At 44.3% G+C, this 19,450-nt stretch overlaps 1 protein-coding gene across 1 annotated transcript in view; it reads right to left on the reverse strand.

Moving 5' to 3' along the window:
- The window catches only part of psmb7 (proteasome 20S subunit beta 7), a 61,330-nt gene extending 46,404 nt beyond the window's left edge, over positions 1-14,926 (reverse strand). Inside the window, exons 1-5 of the mRNA XM_048559194.2 lie at positions 14,836-14,926; positions 12,516-12,609; positions 9,919-10,016; positions 8,153-8,293; positions 5,251-5,366 (exon numbers count right to left, since the gene is read on the reverse strand). Of these exons, the coding sequence (XP_048415151.1) occupies positions 5,251-5,366; positions 8,153-8,293; positions 9,919-10,016; positions 12,516-12,609; positions 14,836-14,897 (511 nt within the window). The 5' untranslated portion in view covers positions 14,898-14,926. The remainder of the gene's footprint in view (positions 1-5,250; positions 5,367-8,152; positions 8,294-9,918; positions 10,017-12,515; positions 12,610-14,835) is intronic.
- Between the last annotated feature and the right edge of the window lie 4,524 nt (positions 14,927-19,450).

Here is a 19,450-nt window from a genome sequence, read left to right on the forward strand (position 1 = left end):
CTTTGGAAGCAAAAATGAGATGAGGGAGTATTTAATGAATGGCAGGACACTGGGTAACTTACAGGAACAGAGGGGTCTTGGGGTTTTACCCTGAAGTCAGCAGAGCATGTGAATAAGATAGTTAATAAGGCATATGGGACACGTGCTTTCATCAGTCATGGCACAGACTGTAAGGGCAAGGGTGGCATGGTGGCTCAGTGGTCGACACTGCCACCTCACAGCGCCAGGGGCCCAGGTTCAATTCCACCCGCGGGCGAATGTCTGTGTGGAGTTTGCACATTCTCCCTCTGTCTGTATGGGTTTCCCTGGGTGCTCTGGTTTCCTCCCACAGTCCAAAGATGTGCAAGTGAGGTGGATTGGCCATGCTAAATTTCCCCACAGTGTTCAGGGATGTGTAGATTAGGATCGGTTATAGGGGGATGAGCCTGGGTGGGATGTTCCAAGGGTCAATGTGGACCTGTTGGGCTGAAGGGCCTGTTTCCACACTGTAGGGATTCTATGATTCTTGTACAGAGCATTGGTCAGGCCACAGCTGAAGGACTGTATGCAGTTCTGTTCACCTCACTACAAGAAGAATGTGACAGCACTAAAGTGGATACAAAGAAGGTTCACCAGCATGTTGCTTAGGATGGTGAAATTGAGCTAAAAAGGGGAGACACTCTAGGCTTGGATTGTTTTCTTTACAGCAAGACAGCTGGGGAGGGTGGGAGGAGAGACATGGTTGAGGGTATTAAGATTGAAGGGTATGGGCAGGATGAATAGATGGCAACTGTTGCCTTTGGTTGAGGGGTCAGTCATGAGAGGGCATAGTATTAGGGCAAGCGGTTGAAGACTCAGAGGGGATGTGGGAAAAAACTTTTTCAGTCAGCAGCATGTGAGAATCTGGCAAGGAAGTGGAGGCTGGAAATCTTACGTTCTTTGAAAAATATGTGGATGAGCACTTCAAATATAACATTCAAGGATATGGGATAAGTGCAGGAAATTGGGATTAATGATTAATTTTAGCGGTAATTGTATCAGCGCAGACTCCATGGGCCAAAGGACCTTTTCCACACTGTTTGAATCTAATGAAAAAGCGGTAATCCCTGAATTTTAATGAAAATGAAATATTCCAAAAGACACAAACATTTAAAAGTGAGGTGAAGAATGGAGACATACTGAATGATTAGAAAAAAAGCATTATTTTGACATCTAGAGAGACATAACGTTAGAAACTCGTTTACTGAGAGGAGTCTACTATGACCAGCTGCAGCAATGAGGAAGGCTAATTAAAACTTGATATTTTGGTGGCGGAGCAGCACCTGTACCAGGAAAGTCTGCACTGAACATGCCTGGCAGGTGTGCTGGAGGCAGTCTAATTTCTCAGAGACACAGCAGCGGATTCAATACAGTACTTCAGGAACCACTTAGGACACAAGGAAATCATCTATGACTACTATGGCACCCCAGGTTTCTCAAGTATCCTTGCGTCACCCTGCAAAAATGGCCACCTTCATTCCCACATTTTATTCAAAAACTGGACAAAACCAAACAGCCATCTCATCAAGTTATCAGGTGGATATTTTCTATTGGAAAGCTGACCTCAACTGGTTGTTGTAGTGCATCATTCTTGCCTTTGGATGGCACCACAACAAATACTATACATACTGCGCGCAGCAGTCAATTTAACAGGACTAGTGTAATCAGCATTACTTTGCAGTGACTGAGGTTGTTGCTGTCATGGAAAGAGACAATATAAATCCTTCATAATAAAACAAAAAGGGACGGCACAGTGGCACTGTGGTTAGCACTGCTGCCTCACAGCACCAGTGATCAATTCCAGTCTCCAGTGACTGTCTGTGCCGAGTCTGCACATTCTCCCTGTGCCTGCGCGGGTCTCCTCCCACAGTCCAATGATGGGCAGGTTAGGTGGATTGGTCATGCTAAATTGCCCATAGTGTTTAGGGTGGTATGGGTTAGGTGGGTTAGAGGTGGATGGGGTCTGGGTGGGATGCTCTGTGGATTGGTGTGGACTTGTTGGGCCAAAACGGCCTGTTTCCACACTGTAGGGATTCTATGAAATGCTTTATGAAAAGGCTGCAAATGATCTGAAACAAAAACAGAAACTACTATAGAAACTCTATAGGTCTGGCAGCATCAGTGCATCTGCACCGAAGAAATCACTGGAATCAAAACATTAATTCTGCTCTCCTCCCACAGACACTGCCAGACCTGCTGAATTTCATCAGTAATTTTTGATTGTGTTTTGGTACAACTTCTTTATTGGACTACAAACCAACTTCAGCAAACAGCAGTAATAGACGCCTGACAGATAGCATCTTAGGCTTTATTGTATGACTCTAAAGTATGACTGCAACACATTGCTGAGCCTGGTTTAGCAAATAATTAGTGGTCTTTCTGGATCTTCTGGACACTCATGAAATTAAAGCAAAGCAGACTTAAATATCAGCTTTCACTCACACACTTGAATCTTGAAACTGAGCTCTGAACATGCATGTAAACCAGAGCTCTCTCCTACTTCACACCTAGTAGCATTAAAAAAGATACTGCCAACTGCAAATCAATATTGTACCCGCTGATCCAAAATCATGCAATATAGCTTAAGTGAATGGAAACTTAACAATTACTCATACCCAGCAAGAATCTGGCTTACAGATAAAGGATTTTCCAATAGGGAAAAGAATAATTAACAAAATATTGGGGGAGTATAAATAATCAAATAACACTTGGCAAAGGAGGCAAAAGTCAGAAAAAACTAATCTCAATATGTAAAAGGCAGCAGAAATGCATTAAGCTCAAACAAAATAAAAACCTGTATTACATTAAAGATGACCTTTCTTTGCACATTAGTCCTTGAGAAGTAATACAAAACATATTTTAAATAAAAACTTCAGTTGCAATCATCTTGCAAACTCAGCTATTATTTTGTAACTGGTATTACAACATGCATCTTTACCATTAAAAATAGCAGGATTAACAGAAGTTAACAAACTGAGAAGACAGAATGATAGGGATAGCCTGATATGAATGACCTCTATTATACTGATGTGGGGATCAGGATTTTATTTCACTCAGTTTGAAAACTGTATCAATCTCCGCAACATACGTTGACAGAATCAGTTAAACACCAGTCACTGACATACATATACATTTCTCTCAAACAATTTTATTGTGGTGAAAAGTAACATTTTTAACTAGTTGATGCCTTTACCATTATTGAGAATGATCATTAGGTAGTTCTCTCCGAACATCTTCTTTGCTCAAGTTGGACTTGGTTATGAGTTGAACATTTTTAACTAAGCAACATTAGAATTTAGAAAACCTCATAACTGTATGATGGCTGCCTTTCAAGCTAAGATTTTCTTTTGCAAAACTCTCACGTGATTGACAATGGGAACTGCAAAAGACAAATAGCTCACAAGTTGCAATAAAGCATGGACAATGAGAAATCATGGTGATTACAGTTTTAAAATATTTTCAAAAGCATACCAGCATACAAAGTTTACTTTACTCCCCTCTCGTCCAACATGGGCTTTTGCCATACAAGAATATTACTGCAATAGTGAATAGAGTAGGAATGTGTTTTACAGGGCGTCAGTCAACAATAGATGTATAAAGCGGCTGACAGGACACTCAACTGCCATCAGACCTGACCTATTTAAAATTCAAGAGCAATGCGCTTTACATTTTCAGAATTTTAAAATGTACTTGACCAGAATTTTAAAATACAATGCTTAAGAAGCAACTTTAACTTCTAGATCGCAAATTACATTTAAACAGTTACATATACAACTTTCAATTCCATTATTTTGTTTCTTTTTAAGAAGCCATATCATGCACAATGTTACAGCTCAGTGTAATGACACCACCTACTGGCTTCTAAAGCACTCTACCACTTTCTGAATTGCATTTTAAAAGCAGAGCAGAAAATAATTAAGACATTGCAGTTTGTAGTATGCTGCTGCAGTATCCTATTACATTTATGCAAAGGAATATAAACCTGGGATATGCAGTCAGATTTTGTTCATTTTTATTAACAGTTACCAGCTGTAAGGGGGCTATAAAATGCACAGCAGTGGAGCAAATAAATAAATTATGCCACATAAGAATCAACTTCCTTCAATATTAAAACACTTATTGCGCGACACCATAAGTTCATGCTTTTTTTTGGGAACAATGTGACGTATCTGATGTTCTTGTACTTAGGGGATGAATGTGTAGAAACATAATTGTGTTTGCAGATTCAAACCTGAGTAAAAGAACATCTCATCTCAAACCCAAATGGCTAAATGTGTGATTCTCAATAAGTGAAATTAATTTCTCAGCACAACTTAATTTAGCCTCTCAAGAATTTCTATTGCTGTACTGAAATTGCCTCTAATTTCTAATTTCAAGATAATATTGGCCTCATAGGACAATAAACTCAATCCAGGAATCAGTCTAGTGAATTTTTATTCCACTCATCTAAGGAAAGCATACCCCTTTCACATAAGGACGGCAAAACTGCTCACAGCACTCCGAGCTGTGACTGCATCAAAACTCATGCAGTTATATTAAGATACCTTTACTTGAGTACTCCAAATCCTTTGTGATGAAATTAATTGCTTTCTGTACTTGCATGTTAACTTGTTTGATGTGTGAAAAGTCATGCAGATTCAGCTAAATATCAACACATCCCAATCTCTCAATTTACAAAAAACATTCTCCTTGTCATTTTCCAATCAAAGCAGATAATTTCACATCTCTCTGTAATATCGCACCATACGATAGCTAACTGAATATCCAAATGCTATATCCACTGCTATTCCTTTAAATGTATTGCAAGTTAAAAGTCTCAAAAACTCAAATGTAGCTTCTTTTAAGAAGTCAATTCTGACTCGACCTAGTCATACAAGTTTGCAAGTACTGTTACCCATACCAAATAATACAGCTGGCATCCACTTTACTGCTGATATTAACTGACTGCAATTTTGCACCCTGCTTCTTTCTTGCTCCTATCTTCAAATGCAAGGTTTCATTTGCTAGTTTTCAATCTGCAGGGATCATTCTAAAATCTACAGAATTCTGAAAAATCAAAACCAATACCTCTACCTCAAAATAAATACGCCCATGAACCCATTTAAATTTTGAGCTCAATGAACAATTTAGTCTAAAATGTTGGCAGACATTATCCCAACACAATAATTTTCTGTTCCCTTTTTATTTCTTTTAGTAAAGAATGTTGAGTAGCTTTAAAAATAAATCACTCACCCATAGTTACATATGGTAACATGTCAGTGGATCCATGCGGATAAATGCTATACAGATGAGAGCCTGTACAGTCTACTCCACCAAGTACAAGTGCTGCACCAATGTATCCTTGATATCTAGTTTAGGAAAAAGTAACAGATGCTTTATTTAACCGTAGAGATACAGTTACATGCATATTGTTAATGAAATGAATTCTACCTCATTTCTTTCTTGGAGTAGAAAAAAGGTTCTAAACAAATACAGTTGAAAATCTTAATTCAATATTACTATGATTTTCAAATTTTTGTTTCATTAAAATTATATACATAATACTCAATAATAAAAGACAAGGCATTTAATCACAGGCTTTCAATTCTTCTTTGACAGGGTCCTTCTTGAAGACACATATGTTTTGACAAGCTTTCTCAATCAGCAGGGCAGGTGTCTTAGGTTTGCTGCATTATCCAAGATCAGGAATCAAACTATACCTCTCAATAGCAGTATGTAAGAATAATTCATATGTACAACTGATCATCAGGTTCAGTTTGTAGCAGAATTAGCATAAAGATTCAGAAATATGCATCGCGTCCAGGCTCCACTACTGATTCAACATGCAACATATTTTATATGTAGTGCAGCATATCTTTCAAAACCACCAACAACATTTTGATTTAGCATGGTGAAGAAGAACTCATGAATCTCACACATACCTCCCTCATCTAAAAACTAATCAAAAATTACATATCGGACAGGTTCAGTCTATGCCATTGAAAAGCAAAACATTGTAGAATATAGGAAATTTGAAACAAAAGCACGCAGAAAACACTCAGTAGGTCACACAGCATCTACAAAGAGAAAATCAGTAATAGCATTTCCAAAATGCTATCTTAAATTTCTCTAGCCACAGCTTCTGGTTTTCCTGTCGGTATTTCTAATATTGCTTGCCCCGAAACCAAAGTTGCCGCATTCAAATGAGCTGATGGCACAGAATGTGAAGCTGGATGAACAGAGCAGGCCAAGCAGCATCAGAGGAGCAGGAAAGCTTGACGTTTCAGGTCGGGACCCTTCTTATCTCACCGTGTTATCTCAGATTCTCCAGCATCGGCAGTTCCTACTCTCTCAGATGGTACAGAATGTTTAGGCACAAAGTTCCTTTTTTGTGTTTGTTCAATGTATGGCTTTGAGTATGAAAATAAATGTAGCTAGACGAGGTGACTGCACTGAATCAAAAGCTATTAGGCCTGTTCCACAATAAAAGGAAGGTAAAATATTGGGATAAAACAAGAATTTGCAATGGACGAGCTTGCTAATTAAATATAAAATTTCAGTCACATAACACTTTAATTGATCGTGATTCTTAAAGTCCAATGAATTGGAATACATTTGAAAGTGAAATGATGAGTGACGATGAAAGCTCTAGACAAGTTGGACAGAAATGGAGTTAAGATGGCTAAAACCCTTGCAAATTTTAAGAAAGCTAGGATAACAGGAAATATTAAAACCGAATCAGGATCATGTTCTTTGATTGCATCCAGGGCTGTCTATTTAATCGATATTTAGCAAGTCCTTTAAAAGAAGCTAAGTCAAAAACTGATTGAGATAAACTATGCCAATACAATGCCAATGTTCAACAACAAAGTTGCTGAAAAAGTTCAGCAGGTCTGGCAGCATCTGTGAAGGCAAAAAAAAGAGTTAACATTTTGGGTCCTGTGACCCTTCCTCAGAACTGTTACTGGATTAGGAATCCAGGGTCTCAATAATCTAGAAATGGTGAGTTCAAATCCTACCATGAAGATGGAGAATTTAAATTCAGTTTGTTAAATAAACTAGTAATGAATACAGGTTTTAGAATAGCGCTTCTGATTAAAAAAAAATTGTGACTGAAAAGTTAACTCCACTGCTTTCTCCACAAATCCTGGCTATCTTAATATTTTGATTTTAGTTCAGAGTTCCACAACCTGCAGTACCTTGCTTTTGCACATGAAAAAAGGCTTTAGTACTTAGCTCCAGCCTACTTTCTCACATATCAATAATGAGCTGCAACCCCAAAGAAATGTCACATAATTCCTGTTCCTTTCCTTCCCTGAGTACTGCCATGTACAATGTGCAAAGGAAGTAGCCAGGCCAGTCTTGGGATGCTATAAACAAATGGATATTAGCTGGACTATTAATTGTGGTATTAATTCCAACAAAGTTTTTGGCCAATGAAGTAGGAGTGTGTGTAAAATGAGCTACTGATTCACCATTACTCATTTTGCAATGAATTAATACCCCAACTTAAGTTGATAGATTTAACCTTATAGTTAAGTGGTTATAGATGCTTATGTGGAACAGATTCAGAAAAACAAAATTAGAAACACCCCTGTAAAAGTTTATACTATTGACTTAACTCCAAAAGCCAATTTTTGTCTAATGACATCTTTGAATTATAGATCAGTAACAAGAAACAAGCCTGCAATATTGCCTCAGGATTCCAGTGTCTAAACTATCCCACTTCCAATGCACTGTGGATTCCACAGTAATATTTCATGGATTACAACACATACAGGCTAATGATCATAAAACCACATCCTGGCCTACATGACCAGTCAGTGACTTTCAGCGTATTGGCTAGTAGACAACAGGGCTAAATGTTCCTCCAGCAACAACATATGTATTGCTTCCAGGGTAGCCATTGCATCTGTAAGTACCATGAAAACCACTGCTAACGAGGTACAGGAGCCCCCAGAGGCAGCAGCTCACATTCGTATCACATTTGCTGCAGAAGTTGAGACTGCCAATTAGCAACCAAAGTAGAAGGTGAATGCTGCACAAATCCTGATGGAATTACTGAAACCATCAGCCAGTTAGAAATCTGAATTATAAGTTAGGATAAAATTGGGCAAGTTAAACATTACTTGTAATTTCACTAGGTTTTATTCACCTGAAAAGCATTTGTTTCAGCATGCGATTTGCAGTGGCTACACGTGCAAGGCGTCCAGTGGATAAAGCATGTAGCTCCAGATTAGATGAGATCAGTTGAGTAGTCATCTCCGTGTCTGCAGCAGTACCAGCACCACAGCAACTAAACAGAAGAACAGAAATCTTAGCCAGTTGCTATTCTGAAATGATACAAAATTCCATGACTTTAAGTACAACTAGCAATTGCTTGTGGCATTGCTCATGGTCAGAAAATTAATAAGTTTTTTCCTGAAAGAGTGGGTAGTGTCAGCGAGAGAGGATTTCCAAAAACTCATCACATTGAGCCACTAAATAAACAAAACTGAGAAAAAAAGAGAGAGAAAATCAATACTGGAAGACAAAAAAATTAAGGAAGGAACTTACATGTCTATACCTCAAATTTCACAACCTGAAGACATTCTGAAACAATTTACAGAACGTGCAGTTGTTTAGAAGGGTAGATATCGTTGTAATACAAGAAACATGCACACAGAAAGGTCCCACAAGTACAGAAAGATTAAGGTGGGATAATCTATTTCAGTGATATTATCGACTGAGACACCAAAGATAATTTCTTGTCTTCCTCAAATAGCGCCATGCAGTATTTTTGTCTCACTTGAGGGGGCAGTCAAAGCCTTTGGCATATCATAACGCTGGGGCCAAAAAGATCACTCAGCTCATCAAATCAGCTCCAACATTTAATGAGATCATAGCTGATCCGATTATCCTCAACTCCCACTTTCCTGCCTTTTCCCAATAACCCTCGATTCCCTCACTGATTAATAAACCTGTCTATCTCAGCCTTGAGAATGCACATCCAACAGTGCGATTCCACTGAATTATGTCCAGATCTCTGGAGTAGAACTTGAACTCATAGCCTACTGACTCTGATGAGAATACTATCACCCTACCCCCCCAACGAGGTTGGATGTGAAGCATCAAGACTAAATGAAAAAGGGTTACAAACTGCTGGATAATTGGACACATTAATATTTGCAGATATAATTCAGTTCCTCTAAGTCAACAATACTGACTGAATCTTAATTTTCTCAAAATATGCTATATTGACCTGTTGTTTTCCCCATCTGGAGCATAGGCCACAAACCCAAAATAAAGAGTTGATCATTTAGGGCAGAAACTAGAAAAAAGTCTTTATTCAGCCTGTATGAAACTGTGGAACCACCTATCCCAAAGATTGCAAATGCTCCATTACTGACTATAGTCAAGTCAGAGCTCCACAGAATTTTGATCTCTCAGGGAATCAAGGGATATGGGGGTGCCAAAGTTGAGCTAAGGGAGAAGGTCAATCACGATCATAGCAAACAGTGCAGCAGACTCCAGGAGAAAACATTCTACTGTCTTTTTATTCCTTATGTATAAATCTATAATGGAAACTAATCATGAAAAACAGCTTGAACAAAAATACAGCAGATAACATCAAAAAGTCATGATTTTTCAGTGTCTGACACTTCTTCATAACCAGAAATGGTACATAAGCAAAGCATTACAACTTTTATTCTTTCTACTTCCTGCTGTGCATTTCCTTAACAAAGATTTTAAAATTTGCTAAGATAATATAACTTGGAAAGAGTATCACATTTTTTTCTGAGAAATTCAATGTGATAACTTAGTTTAAGTTCTAGCTAGTCATCAGGCTTTGTGGCATGTAAAGTACAGGATACAAAATATAGAAGTGATCACATAAGCCATTTTTTTCTTTCATATAGTTTTAGTAGATTTATTACTTACTAAATATTAGGAGCAATGTAGTGAATCTTGGAGCAGTTTTTATCAGCAACAATCATGCCTTCTGTTGCTCTTGTATCAGCACCAAGGACTACTCCATCCTTAAGAATAAACAAAACTGTTTGATCAGATCAGGATATTCTAAGAGCACACATGAAAGTACTTCATTTGTGCTGTGTAATCAAGCTACTTTTCACTCATCAAATTTCTGATGTTTTTTAAGCACGAGGCTTGAAAAGCACGAAGCATATTCAGTATTGTTTAAATTGATTATTGGTAGCTCAGTTTTAATTTCTGGAAACTTTAAACTAACACAGGACTGGCATGAATAGACTGCTTCAACAACAGATTGCTTTCGCTTCCATCAAAAACAGCAGTAAATTAATAACCTTCAATTCAAGAGAGACACGACGCAATAATTTGCAAATCATCGACTTAAAGATGCTACACTGCAACTTAAAACAAGTCTTTTCATTTCTTTGATCTTTGAAGTGAATCTGTAAAGTTGAGATGGTTTTCTCACATCTTCAAGTGACTTCGTCAATTTGCAAATAACGTTTGCACACTGACATGGAATCTATCCATTTAAATTACACACCTCAAGAAAGATCTCTATTTGTAAAACAAACACCTGTAAAATTAGTAGGTGTCATTTATCTGACATTTCTACAACATTAATTGATATGCTATCACAGTTAAACTATTATCTACACCATCCTCCTGTGACTTTGATCATGTGAGGGGCAGCATAGCGGCACAGTGGTTAGCACTGCTGCCTCAGTGCCAGGGACCCGGGTTCGGTTCCACCCTCGGGCAACTGTCTGTGAGAGTTTGCACATTCTCCCTGTGTCTGTGTGGGTTTCCCCCCGGATGCTGCGAATAAGCATCCAGCAAATGCAATTTGGAGCATTCATCATCAAATGGATTAGGCACAACTATGAAGCATTCTGTGCACGCTAGATGGATTGGCCATGCTAAATTGCCCATAGTGTTCAGGGTGGTGTAGGTTAGGTGGGTTATAGGGGGGTGGGATGCTCTGAGGGTTGGTGTGAACTTGTTGGACGCAAGGGCCTATTTCCACACTGTGGGGATTCTATGATTATATCTTGACATTCTGACAGTTACAATTGTAACTCTGGGAAAATCAATCAGACTGTGCTTTCATTGAACCAAATTTTTGAACTCTCTTAAAAGGGTTCAAAGTCTAACAATGTTTTAGAAAACTTTTATACTAAACTATCAGTGTTAATACTAAGCAGCATGGAGATACTCCTGTTAAAACAAAACATGGGAGCAAAAAGCAAATCTATCTGCAATATTTGTCTTTCACTAGTCCAGCCTGACTGAACTTGATTGACAATAAAAACATTTTTCTGTCCTGCAAGCAGATATTCCATTCTAAAATTATGATCATAAAAGAGAAAAAAAAAATCAGTCCTGATATGTAAACAGCCAATTGAAACCACAAGGAAGAAAATACCCAAAATTCAATTGGAAAACATACCATCAGAGGAACACTATCAAGTCCTTAATTCCATGTCAAATGCTTAAGGCTGTCAGATATGCATGTGCAGCACAACAAATTGTGCCCAACAAATTAGAGAAAATTACAGGTAGAAACTTAAAAATGGTGATGAAAAAGACTTAAAAATTATATTGTAAAAGTTGGTATAAGAATGCCCATTCATTTGACTGAAGTTATTTTGCTGTGGAATGGCAAACATAAACCTGTTGGTAACACAAAAAACTGTGGATGGTGGAAATCTGAAATAAAAAAGAAATTTCTGGAGAGAGGCAGGTGGTCTGGCAGTAGCCATGGTGAAAAAACAGAATTAGCATTTTGAGTCAGAGTCAAATGAAGAAGGGTCACTAAGTCATAACTACCAACCTGTTGGTACCTATCATCCAGAAATTTCAAAGAAATGTACTTAGTTGTACGGCAATATCACTTGGTTAATTTCTAGGATATGATTGTGGCTTCTCCTGAACAAAACACTTACAATTAGTTTCATACTAGTTGTTGTTTTGAATATGACTCGGGTATTAAAGGTTTTAAATGTCTCAAATTAGACAATATAGCATAAAAGAAATTAGATTTGTCAGTAAATCAATTTTGTTTTAAACATTGGCACCATCACTTTCTTGGTAAGTTTCAAACACAAGTAGCTGTGCATGACTGCTACACAAATTTCTTTTTAATGGCACACCAGAAGTTGTAGTTTAATACAACAGTTTGTGGATGTGAGTTTGCTCGCTGAGCTGGAAGGTTCGTTTTCAGATGTTTCGTCAGTGAGCCTCTGACAAAGGGCTTCGTCGGAGGCTCACTGATGATGTTACCTAGAATGGTGACGAAACGTCTGAAAACGAACCTTCCAGCTCAGCGAGCAAACTCACATCCAGAACCTCAACCTGAGCTACAAATCTTCTCAAAACTCGCTAACAACAGTTTGTATCACAAGATGAAGATTCAATACATCATTCAAATTTGTTTAATAATTTGTACTGAGAAGTCACCATTTTCACTGATTCATGATTTGTGTTGCACTGAAAAGCAATGTTTGTTTTAACATTTACTAATTCAAGCATTTGAAACATGTTACCTTGAATACAACTCCAGCAATAGTGGTGCCAGTTTTTCTGGCTTCAAGAACTTTTAAACCTTGCTTTGTAAGTTCGGCTTCAATAAATGCATTCCTATAATAAACAAAGCTCATATTACTGAAGATCCACAATGTTTATAAATACAAGACTCATTTATTCAACTAACAGTTTTCAATTTCAGCTTGAAACCAGCTTAAAAAAAATAAATTCGACTTTTTACACACATATACATGCAGTAATGTAAAATAACTTAATAATACAACAAAGTATCTCTTAGATGCTGTACTACATCGCACTGACACAAAGTAGTTGTAAAACAGCACTCTCTGAAGTTTGCATTTTAAGCCCATCCCAGCGAGGCACCGGGACAGAAAAGACCTACATATCCTATCCGATTACCTGAGACAGTAACAGCAGACAAATCTAAAGCCCAACAATGCCCTCACAGCATGTCATTCACATTTCCTGATGAGGAATAACCACAAACCTTCTCACATAGTACATGTACTGAATTGTAAAAAAATGTACTTTAACTGCGCAAGGCTGAAATCCTGTGTAACTTTTAAAGTGCTCTATATTCTAGTATAGAAAATATCTAAGTTTTTACACAACTCAGCAATAAAAGGGGGAGTAGAAAGATTTCTCTTAACAACCAATTACATAACATTGCTTGATTATTTAAAGAAAAATATAATGGGTTTCTAATTGTATTTAACATGCGTGAAACTAATCACTTGAAATGTTACTGCACAACAGTGACTCACATCCATCTACAATAATTAAATATGGTGTTAAGTGATTCTCTCGATGCCCCAGTTATCGATTTAACAATACAAGATTCCAAATTCAATTCTTGTTTTGTTCTGAGCTCGCTGATAATAAATGAAGATAAAATTTTTTCTTAGTACCCTCAATAAAGTGGGGGGAAAAAATTATCCAGAGTGCCTGCTGCGAATAAGCATCGAGTAAATGCAATTCGGAGCATTCACCATCAAATGGATTAGACACAACTATGAAGCATTCGGTACTTAAAGACAACATACATTGAAGCTTACAGCTAAATATTGGCCAACAAAGTGATGAATTGAAGGGAATCTCATGGATGCGCAGATTCCCTGCACAGAGAAAAGCAAGCAAATAATTTTTAAAGAATAATTGAGTATTTTTAAATCAAGATGGGAAAGATTTTAAACAGCAAATCTGTCATGGCTTTGCTCTGAGTAAATGACACGATTTTATAAGAAATTATTCAATATGCTTAGAACTTCGATCCAACCATTTGGTGTTGGAGTTTACTCTCTGCACAAATAGAAGTCATAAATTTCATGTCTGTCTTATTTCTTCAAGCTTGTGCACATCAATGACATCTGTTCTTTAAATCTCAGCTTCAATCAATAACCCTGACATCCACATCACATATAAGAAAACAAAAATGAAATTCTAATGATCAACTTCTCTGTTCTCCTGATTGAATGTGACTCATGAGATTTTCAAGCAGTTTTTATTAATTTGTTCTGATATCTAGCATGTGTAGTTTGTCGCTTGGTCAGTTCAGTTACATGAAAATTAAAGTGGACATTTAAAACATTATGTTAAAGGAGCTCATTAGAATAGCTGAATTATTCCAGCAGTTATGCAATATCACATCACTATACCCAATTATAAAGCATTACATCAGTTTGTCATGGCACAACATCTAAGTTTTACTAGAAGCTTTAGGTCGCCATAAAATAAACTGCAATTACAAGTAAACTACTGAAGGAATTTCTACTTCAAATCCTTAAAATCCGTTCACACTTAAACAAAAGGAATTGTTGGTAAAAGCAAAATGAGACAGCTGAGAAAAATCAAAATTCCACAAGTCAGTAATGTCACAAAATATGATAGTTAGTTAAGTTCATTTCTTTAAAATACTAGATTGTCAAGTACCTGGGACGGTTTGTTAGCGAACGCTTCAATTAAATATATTAAAGAAAAATCAACGTCCATTCAAAAACATAATAAAACAAAATTAAGCACAAATCATCATTTCGATTTATTTTGAACGCTTATACTTCATTCGTACATTGTACACAAACGAATTCACTAAAATTATTAATGTTCTTTACATAACATTAACTTTTAAAAGTTAAAAATACATAAACCTGGAAAAATGACTCAGCCAGATCAGGTCAATGTGTTAAGTCATCCTCGCCTGGAGACGAAGTCCAAATACCCGCAGAAACGATTTTTTTCAATAAAACTGAGTGCAGATGCAGGGAGTCAGAGAGAGTGAAATAACAGATCAATGGTGAAGCTGGAATTTAGAGCAGGGCTCACCTTCGACAATTCTCGAAACTGAAACCACCAACAGGCTCCTGGCACATTCTCAGCGACGCCATCTTCAGCTCCGCGCTTCCCGGAAGTGGTTCCTCTGCCCCCGGGGGCGGGGGGCGTGGGGCGGTCAGGGTTTCCGGGAGGGAGGGAATGTTGTACACGGGGAAGGTGTGGGTCGGAGGCTAGGATAGACAGAGAGAGAGAGAGAGAGAGAGATGGAGGATCTACAGTAGAGAGATAGATGGGAGGGGTAGTGTAGAAAGAAAGAGATGGGGGTGCACTGTATAGAGAGAGTTGGAGGTGGACTTGGGTAGAGAGAGCACAAGAGAAGGCATGGGGCTGAGGCAAATGGGGTGATGGTGGGGGGCTGAGGCAAATAGGGTGATGGTGGGGGGCTGAGGCAAATTGGGTGATGGTGGGGGGCTGAGGCAAATTGGGTGATGGTGGGGTGCAAGGCAAATGGGGGAAGGTGATGAGAAAGACAATGGGAGAGAGAGGTTGGGGGTGGTGGGAAGGAGGAGGATGGTGTATCATGGGAGAGAGAGTTTGGGGGTGGTGGGAAGGAGGGAGATGGTGTATCATGGGGGAGAGATGTTGGGGGTGGTGGGAAGGAGGGAGATGGTGTATCATGGGGGAGAGAGAGCTTGGGGGTGGTGGGAAGGAGGGAGATGGTGTATCATGGGGGAGAGAGAGCTTGGGGGTGGTGGGAAGGAGGGAGATGGTGTATCATGGGGGAGAGAGAGCTTGGGGGTGGTGGGAAGGAGGGAGATGGTGTATCATGGGAGAGAGAGGTTGGGGGTGGTGGGAAGGAGGAGGATGGTGTATCATGGGGGAGAGAGAGCTTGGGGGTGGTGGGAAGGAGGGAGATGGTGTATCATGGGAGAGAGAGGTTGGGGGTGGTGGGAAGGAGGAGGATGGTGTATCATGGGGGAGAGAGAGCTTGGGGGTGGTGGGAAGGAGGGAGATGGTGTATCATGGGAGAGAGAGTTTGGGGGTGGTGGGAAGGAGGGAGATGGTGTATCATGGGGGAGAGATGTTGGGGGTGGTGGGAAGGAGGGAGATGGTGTATCATGGGGGAGAGAGAGCTTGGGGGTGGTGGGAAGGAGGGAGATGGTGTATCATGGGGGAGAGAGAGCTTGGGGGTGGTGGGAAGGAGGGAGATGGTGTATCATGGGAGAGAGAGGTTGGGGGTGGTGGGAAGGAGGAGGATGGTGTATCATGGGGGAGAGAGAGCTTGGGGGTGGTGGGAAGGAGGGAGATGGTGTATCATGGGAGAGAGAGGTTGGGGGTGGTGGGAAGGAGGAGGATGGTGTATCATGGGGGAGAGAGAGCTTGGGGGTGGTGGGAAGGAGGGAGATGGTGTATCATGGGGGAGAGAGAGCTTGCGGGTGGTGGGAAGGAGGGAGATGGTGTATCATGGGGGAGAGAGAGGTTGGGGGTGGTGGGAAGGAGGGAGATGGTGTATCATGGGGGAGAGAGAGGTTGGGGGTGGTGGGAAGGAGGGAGATGGTGTATCATGGGGGAGAGAGGTTGGGGGTGGTGGGAAGGAGAGGGATGGTGTATCATGGGGGAGAGAGGTTGGGGGTGGTGGGAAGGAGAGGGATGGTGTATTGTGGGTGGGAGAATTGGGCAAGGGCAAGACAGAGATTGGGGGAATTGGGGAGAGGGAGGGAGCAAGAAGGGATGAGAGGGAGGAAGTGAGATTGGGGGCAAGAGGGGAGACGGAGGGAACAGGGATGGGGGCTAGAAAGAGAGCAAGATTGGAGGGAAGGGGAAGAGAGATGGGGGAAGGCAGAGAGAGAGAGAAAAATGAGGGGGGGGGTTGCATGGTAATTACCACTTGCCCTCCCCCCAATCTCGCCCCCTCCCCTCAATCTCTCGCCCTCCCCCCCGTCTCTCGCACTCGATGCCCCCGTCTCTCGCCTTTGCCCTCCCCCCCCACCACCGTCTCTCTCTCTCGCCCTCCCCCCAGTCTGTCTCTCTCTCTCTCTCTCGCCCTCACCCCGTCTCTCTCTCTCGCCTTCGCCCTCGCCCCATCTCTTGCTCTTGCCCTCGACCCGTCTCTCGCCCTCGGTCCCTCTCTCACCCTCGCCCCGTCTCTCGCCCTCGGTCCCTCTCTCGCCCTCGCTCCCTCTCTCGCCCTCGCCCCGTCTCTCGCTCTCGCCCTCGCCCCTGCCCTGTCTCTCGCCCTAACCTCCGCCCCGTCTGTCGCCCTCTCTCCCGCCCCCTCTCACGCCCTCGCCCCGTCTCTCGTCCTCGCCCCGTCTCTTGCCCTCGCCCACACCCCATCTCCCGCCCCCGCCCTCGCCCTCGCCCTGGCTCTCTCTCTCGCTTTCGCCCTCGCCCCATCTCTCGCTCTCGCCCTCGGTCCCTCTCTCGCCCTCGACCTCGCTCCCTCTCTCGCCCTCGCCCCGTCTCTCACCCTCGCCCCATCTCTCTCTCTCACTTTCGCCCTCGCCCCATCTCTCGCCCTTGTTCCCTCTCTCGCCCTCGCCCCGTCTCTCGCCCTCGCCCCGTCTCTCGCCCTCGCTCCCTCTCTCGCCCTTGCCCCGTCTCTCACTCTCGCCCTCGCCCCGTCTCTCGCTCTTGCCCTCGCCCCGTCTCTCGCCCCCTCCCTGCCCCTCGCCCCTGCCCCGTCTCTCGCCCTCTCCCCGCCCCGTCTCTCGCCCTCGCCCTCGCCCTCGCCCCGTCTCTCGACCTCGCCCCGTCTCTCGCTCTCGCTCTCGCCCTCGCTCCCTCTCTCGCTCTCGCCCCGTCTCTCGCTCTTGCCCCGGCTCTCGCCCTCGCCCTCGCCCACGCCCCCACCCCGCCTCTCGCCCTCTCCCCGCCCCGTCTCTCGCCCCCGCCCCGTCTCACGCCCTCGCCCCCTCTCTCGCCCCATCCCTCGCCCTTGCCCACACCCTGTCCCTCGCCCTCGCCCTGTCTCTCGCCCTTGCCCCGACTCACCCTGGCCCCGACTCTCACCCTCGCCCCGTCTCTCGCCCTCGCTCCCTCTCTCGCCCTCGCTCCCTCTCTCGCCCTCGCTCCCTCTCTCGCCCTCGCCCCGTCCCTCGCCCTCGCCCCATCTCTCGCTTTCGCTCTCGCTCTCGCTCTCGCCCCCGCCCCGTCTCTCGCCCCCGCCCCGTCTCTCGCTCTCGCCCCGTCTCTCGCCCTCGCCCTCGGCCCGACTCTCGCCCTTGCCCCGGCCCCGACTCTCGCCTTCGCCCCGTCTCTCGCTCTCGCCCTCGCCCTGACTCTCGCCCTCGCCCCGTCTCTCACCCTCGCTTTCGCCCTCGCCCCGTCTCTCTCTCTCTTGCTTTCGCCCTCGCCCCGTCTCAGTCTCACACTTGCCCTCGCACTGTCTCTCGACCCCGCCCTCGCCCCGTCTCTCGCCCTCGCTCTGTCTCTCGCTCTCGCCCCATCCCTCGCCCTCGCCCACACCCCGTCTCTCTCCCTCGTCCCATCCATCGCCCTCGCCCCGTCTCTCGCCCTCGCCCCGACACTCGCCCTCGCCCTGTCTCTCGCTCTTGCCCCGGCACTCGCCCACGCCCACGCCCAGTCTCTCGCCCTCGCCACCGCCCCGCCTCTCGCCCTCGCCCCCGCCCCGTCTCACGCCCTCGCCCCGTCTCTCGCTTTCGCCCCATCCCTCGCCCTTGCCCACACCCGTCCCTCGCCCTCGCCCCGTCCCTCGCCCTCGCCCCGTCCCTCGCCCTCGCCCCATCTCTCGCCCTCGCCCCGTCCCTCGCCCTCGCCCCATCTCTCGCCCTCGCCCCGACTCTCGCCCTCGCCCCATATCTCGCTCTCGCTCCCTCTCTCGCCCTTGCCCTGTCCCTCGCCCTCGCCCCGTCTCTCGCCCTCGCCTCCGCCCCGTCTCTCGCCCTCGCCACGTCTCTCACTCTTGCCCCATCCCTCGCCCTTGCCCACACCCCGTCTCTCGCCCTCGCCCTCGCCCCGACTCTCGCTCTCACCCGGCCCCGACTCTCGCTCTCGCCCTCGCCCCGGCTCTCGCTCTCGCCCTCGCCCCGGCTCTCGCTCTCGCCCTCGCCCCGTCTCTCGCTCTCGCTTTCGCCCTCGCCCCGTCTCTCACTCCCGCCCCGTCACTCGCTCTCGTCCTCGCCCGGTCTCTCGCCCTCGCCCCGACTCCCGCCATCGCCCCGACTCTCGGTCTCGCCCTCGCCCTGCCCCATCTCGCCCTCGCTCTCGCCCCGTCACTCGCACTCGCCCTCGCCCCGTCCCTCGCCCCATCTCTCGCCCATGCCCCATTTCTCGCCCTCGCCCTGACTCCCGCCATCGCCCCGTCTCTCGCTCTCGCCCCGTCTCTCTCTCGCTTTTGCCCTCGCCCCGTCTCTCTCTCGCGCTTTTGTCCTCGCCCCATCTCTCGCTCTCGCCCTCGACCCGTCTCTTGCCCTCGCTCCCTCTCTCGCCCTCGCATCGTCTCTCGCCCTCGCTCCCTCCCGCCCTCGCTCCCTCCCTCGCCCTCACCCTCGCTCTCGCCCCTTCTCTCGCTCTCGCCCCCGCCCCATCTCTCACACTCACCCTCGCCCCGTCTCTCTCTCTCTCTCACTCGCCCTCGCCCCATCTCGCACTCGCCCTCACCGCGTCTCTCTCTCTTTCACGCTAGCCCCGTCTCTCTCTCTCG

This window comes from Stegostoma tigrinum, chromosome 29 (assembly GCF_030684315.1).
Source record: "Stegostoma tigrinum isolate sSteTig4 chromosome 29, sSteTig4.hap1, whole genome shotgun sequence".
Taxonomy (NCBI): domain Eukaryota; kingdom Metazoa; phylum Chordata; class Chondrichthyes; order Orectolobiformes; family Stegostomatidae; genus Stegostoma; species Stegostoma tigrinum.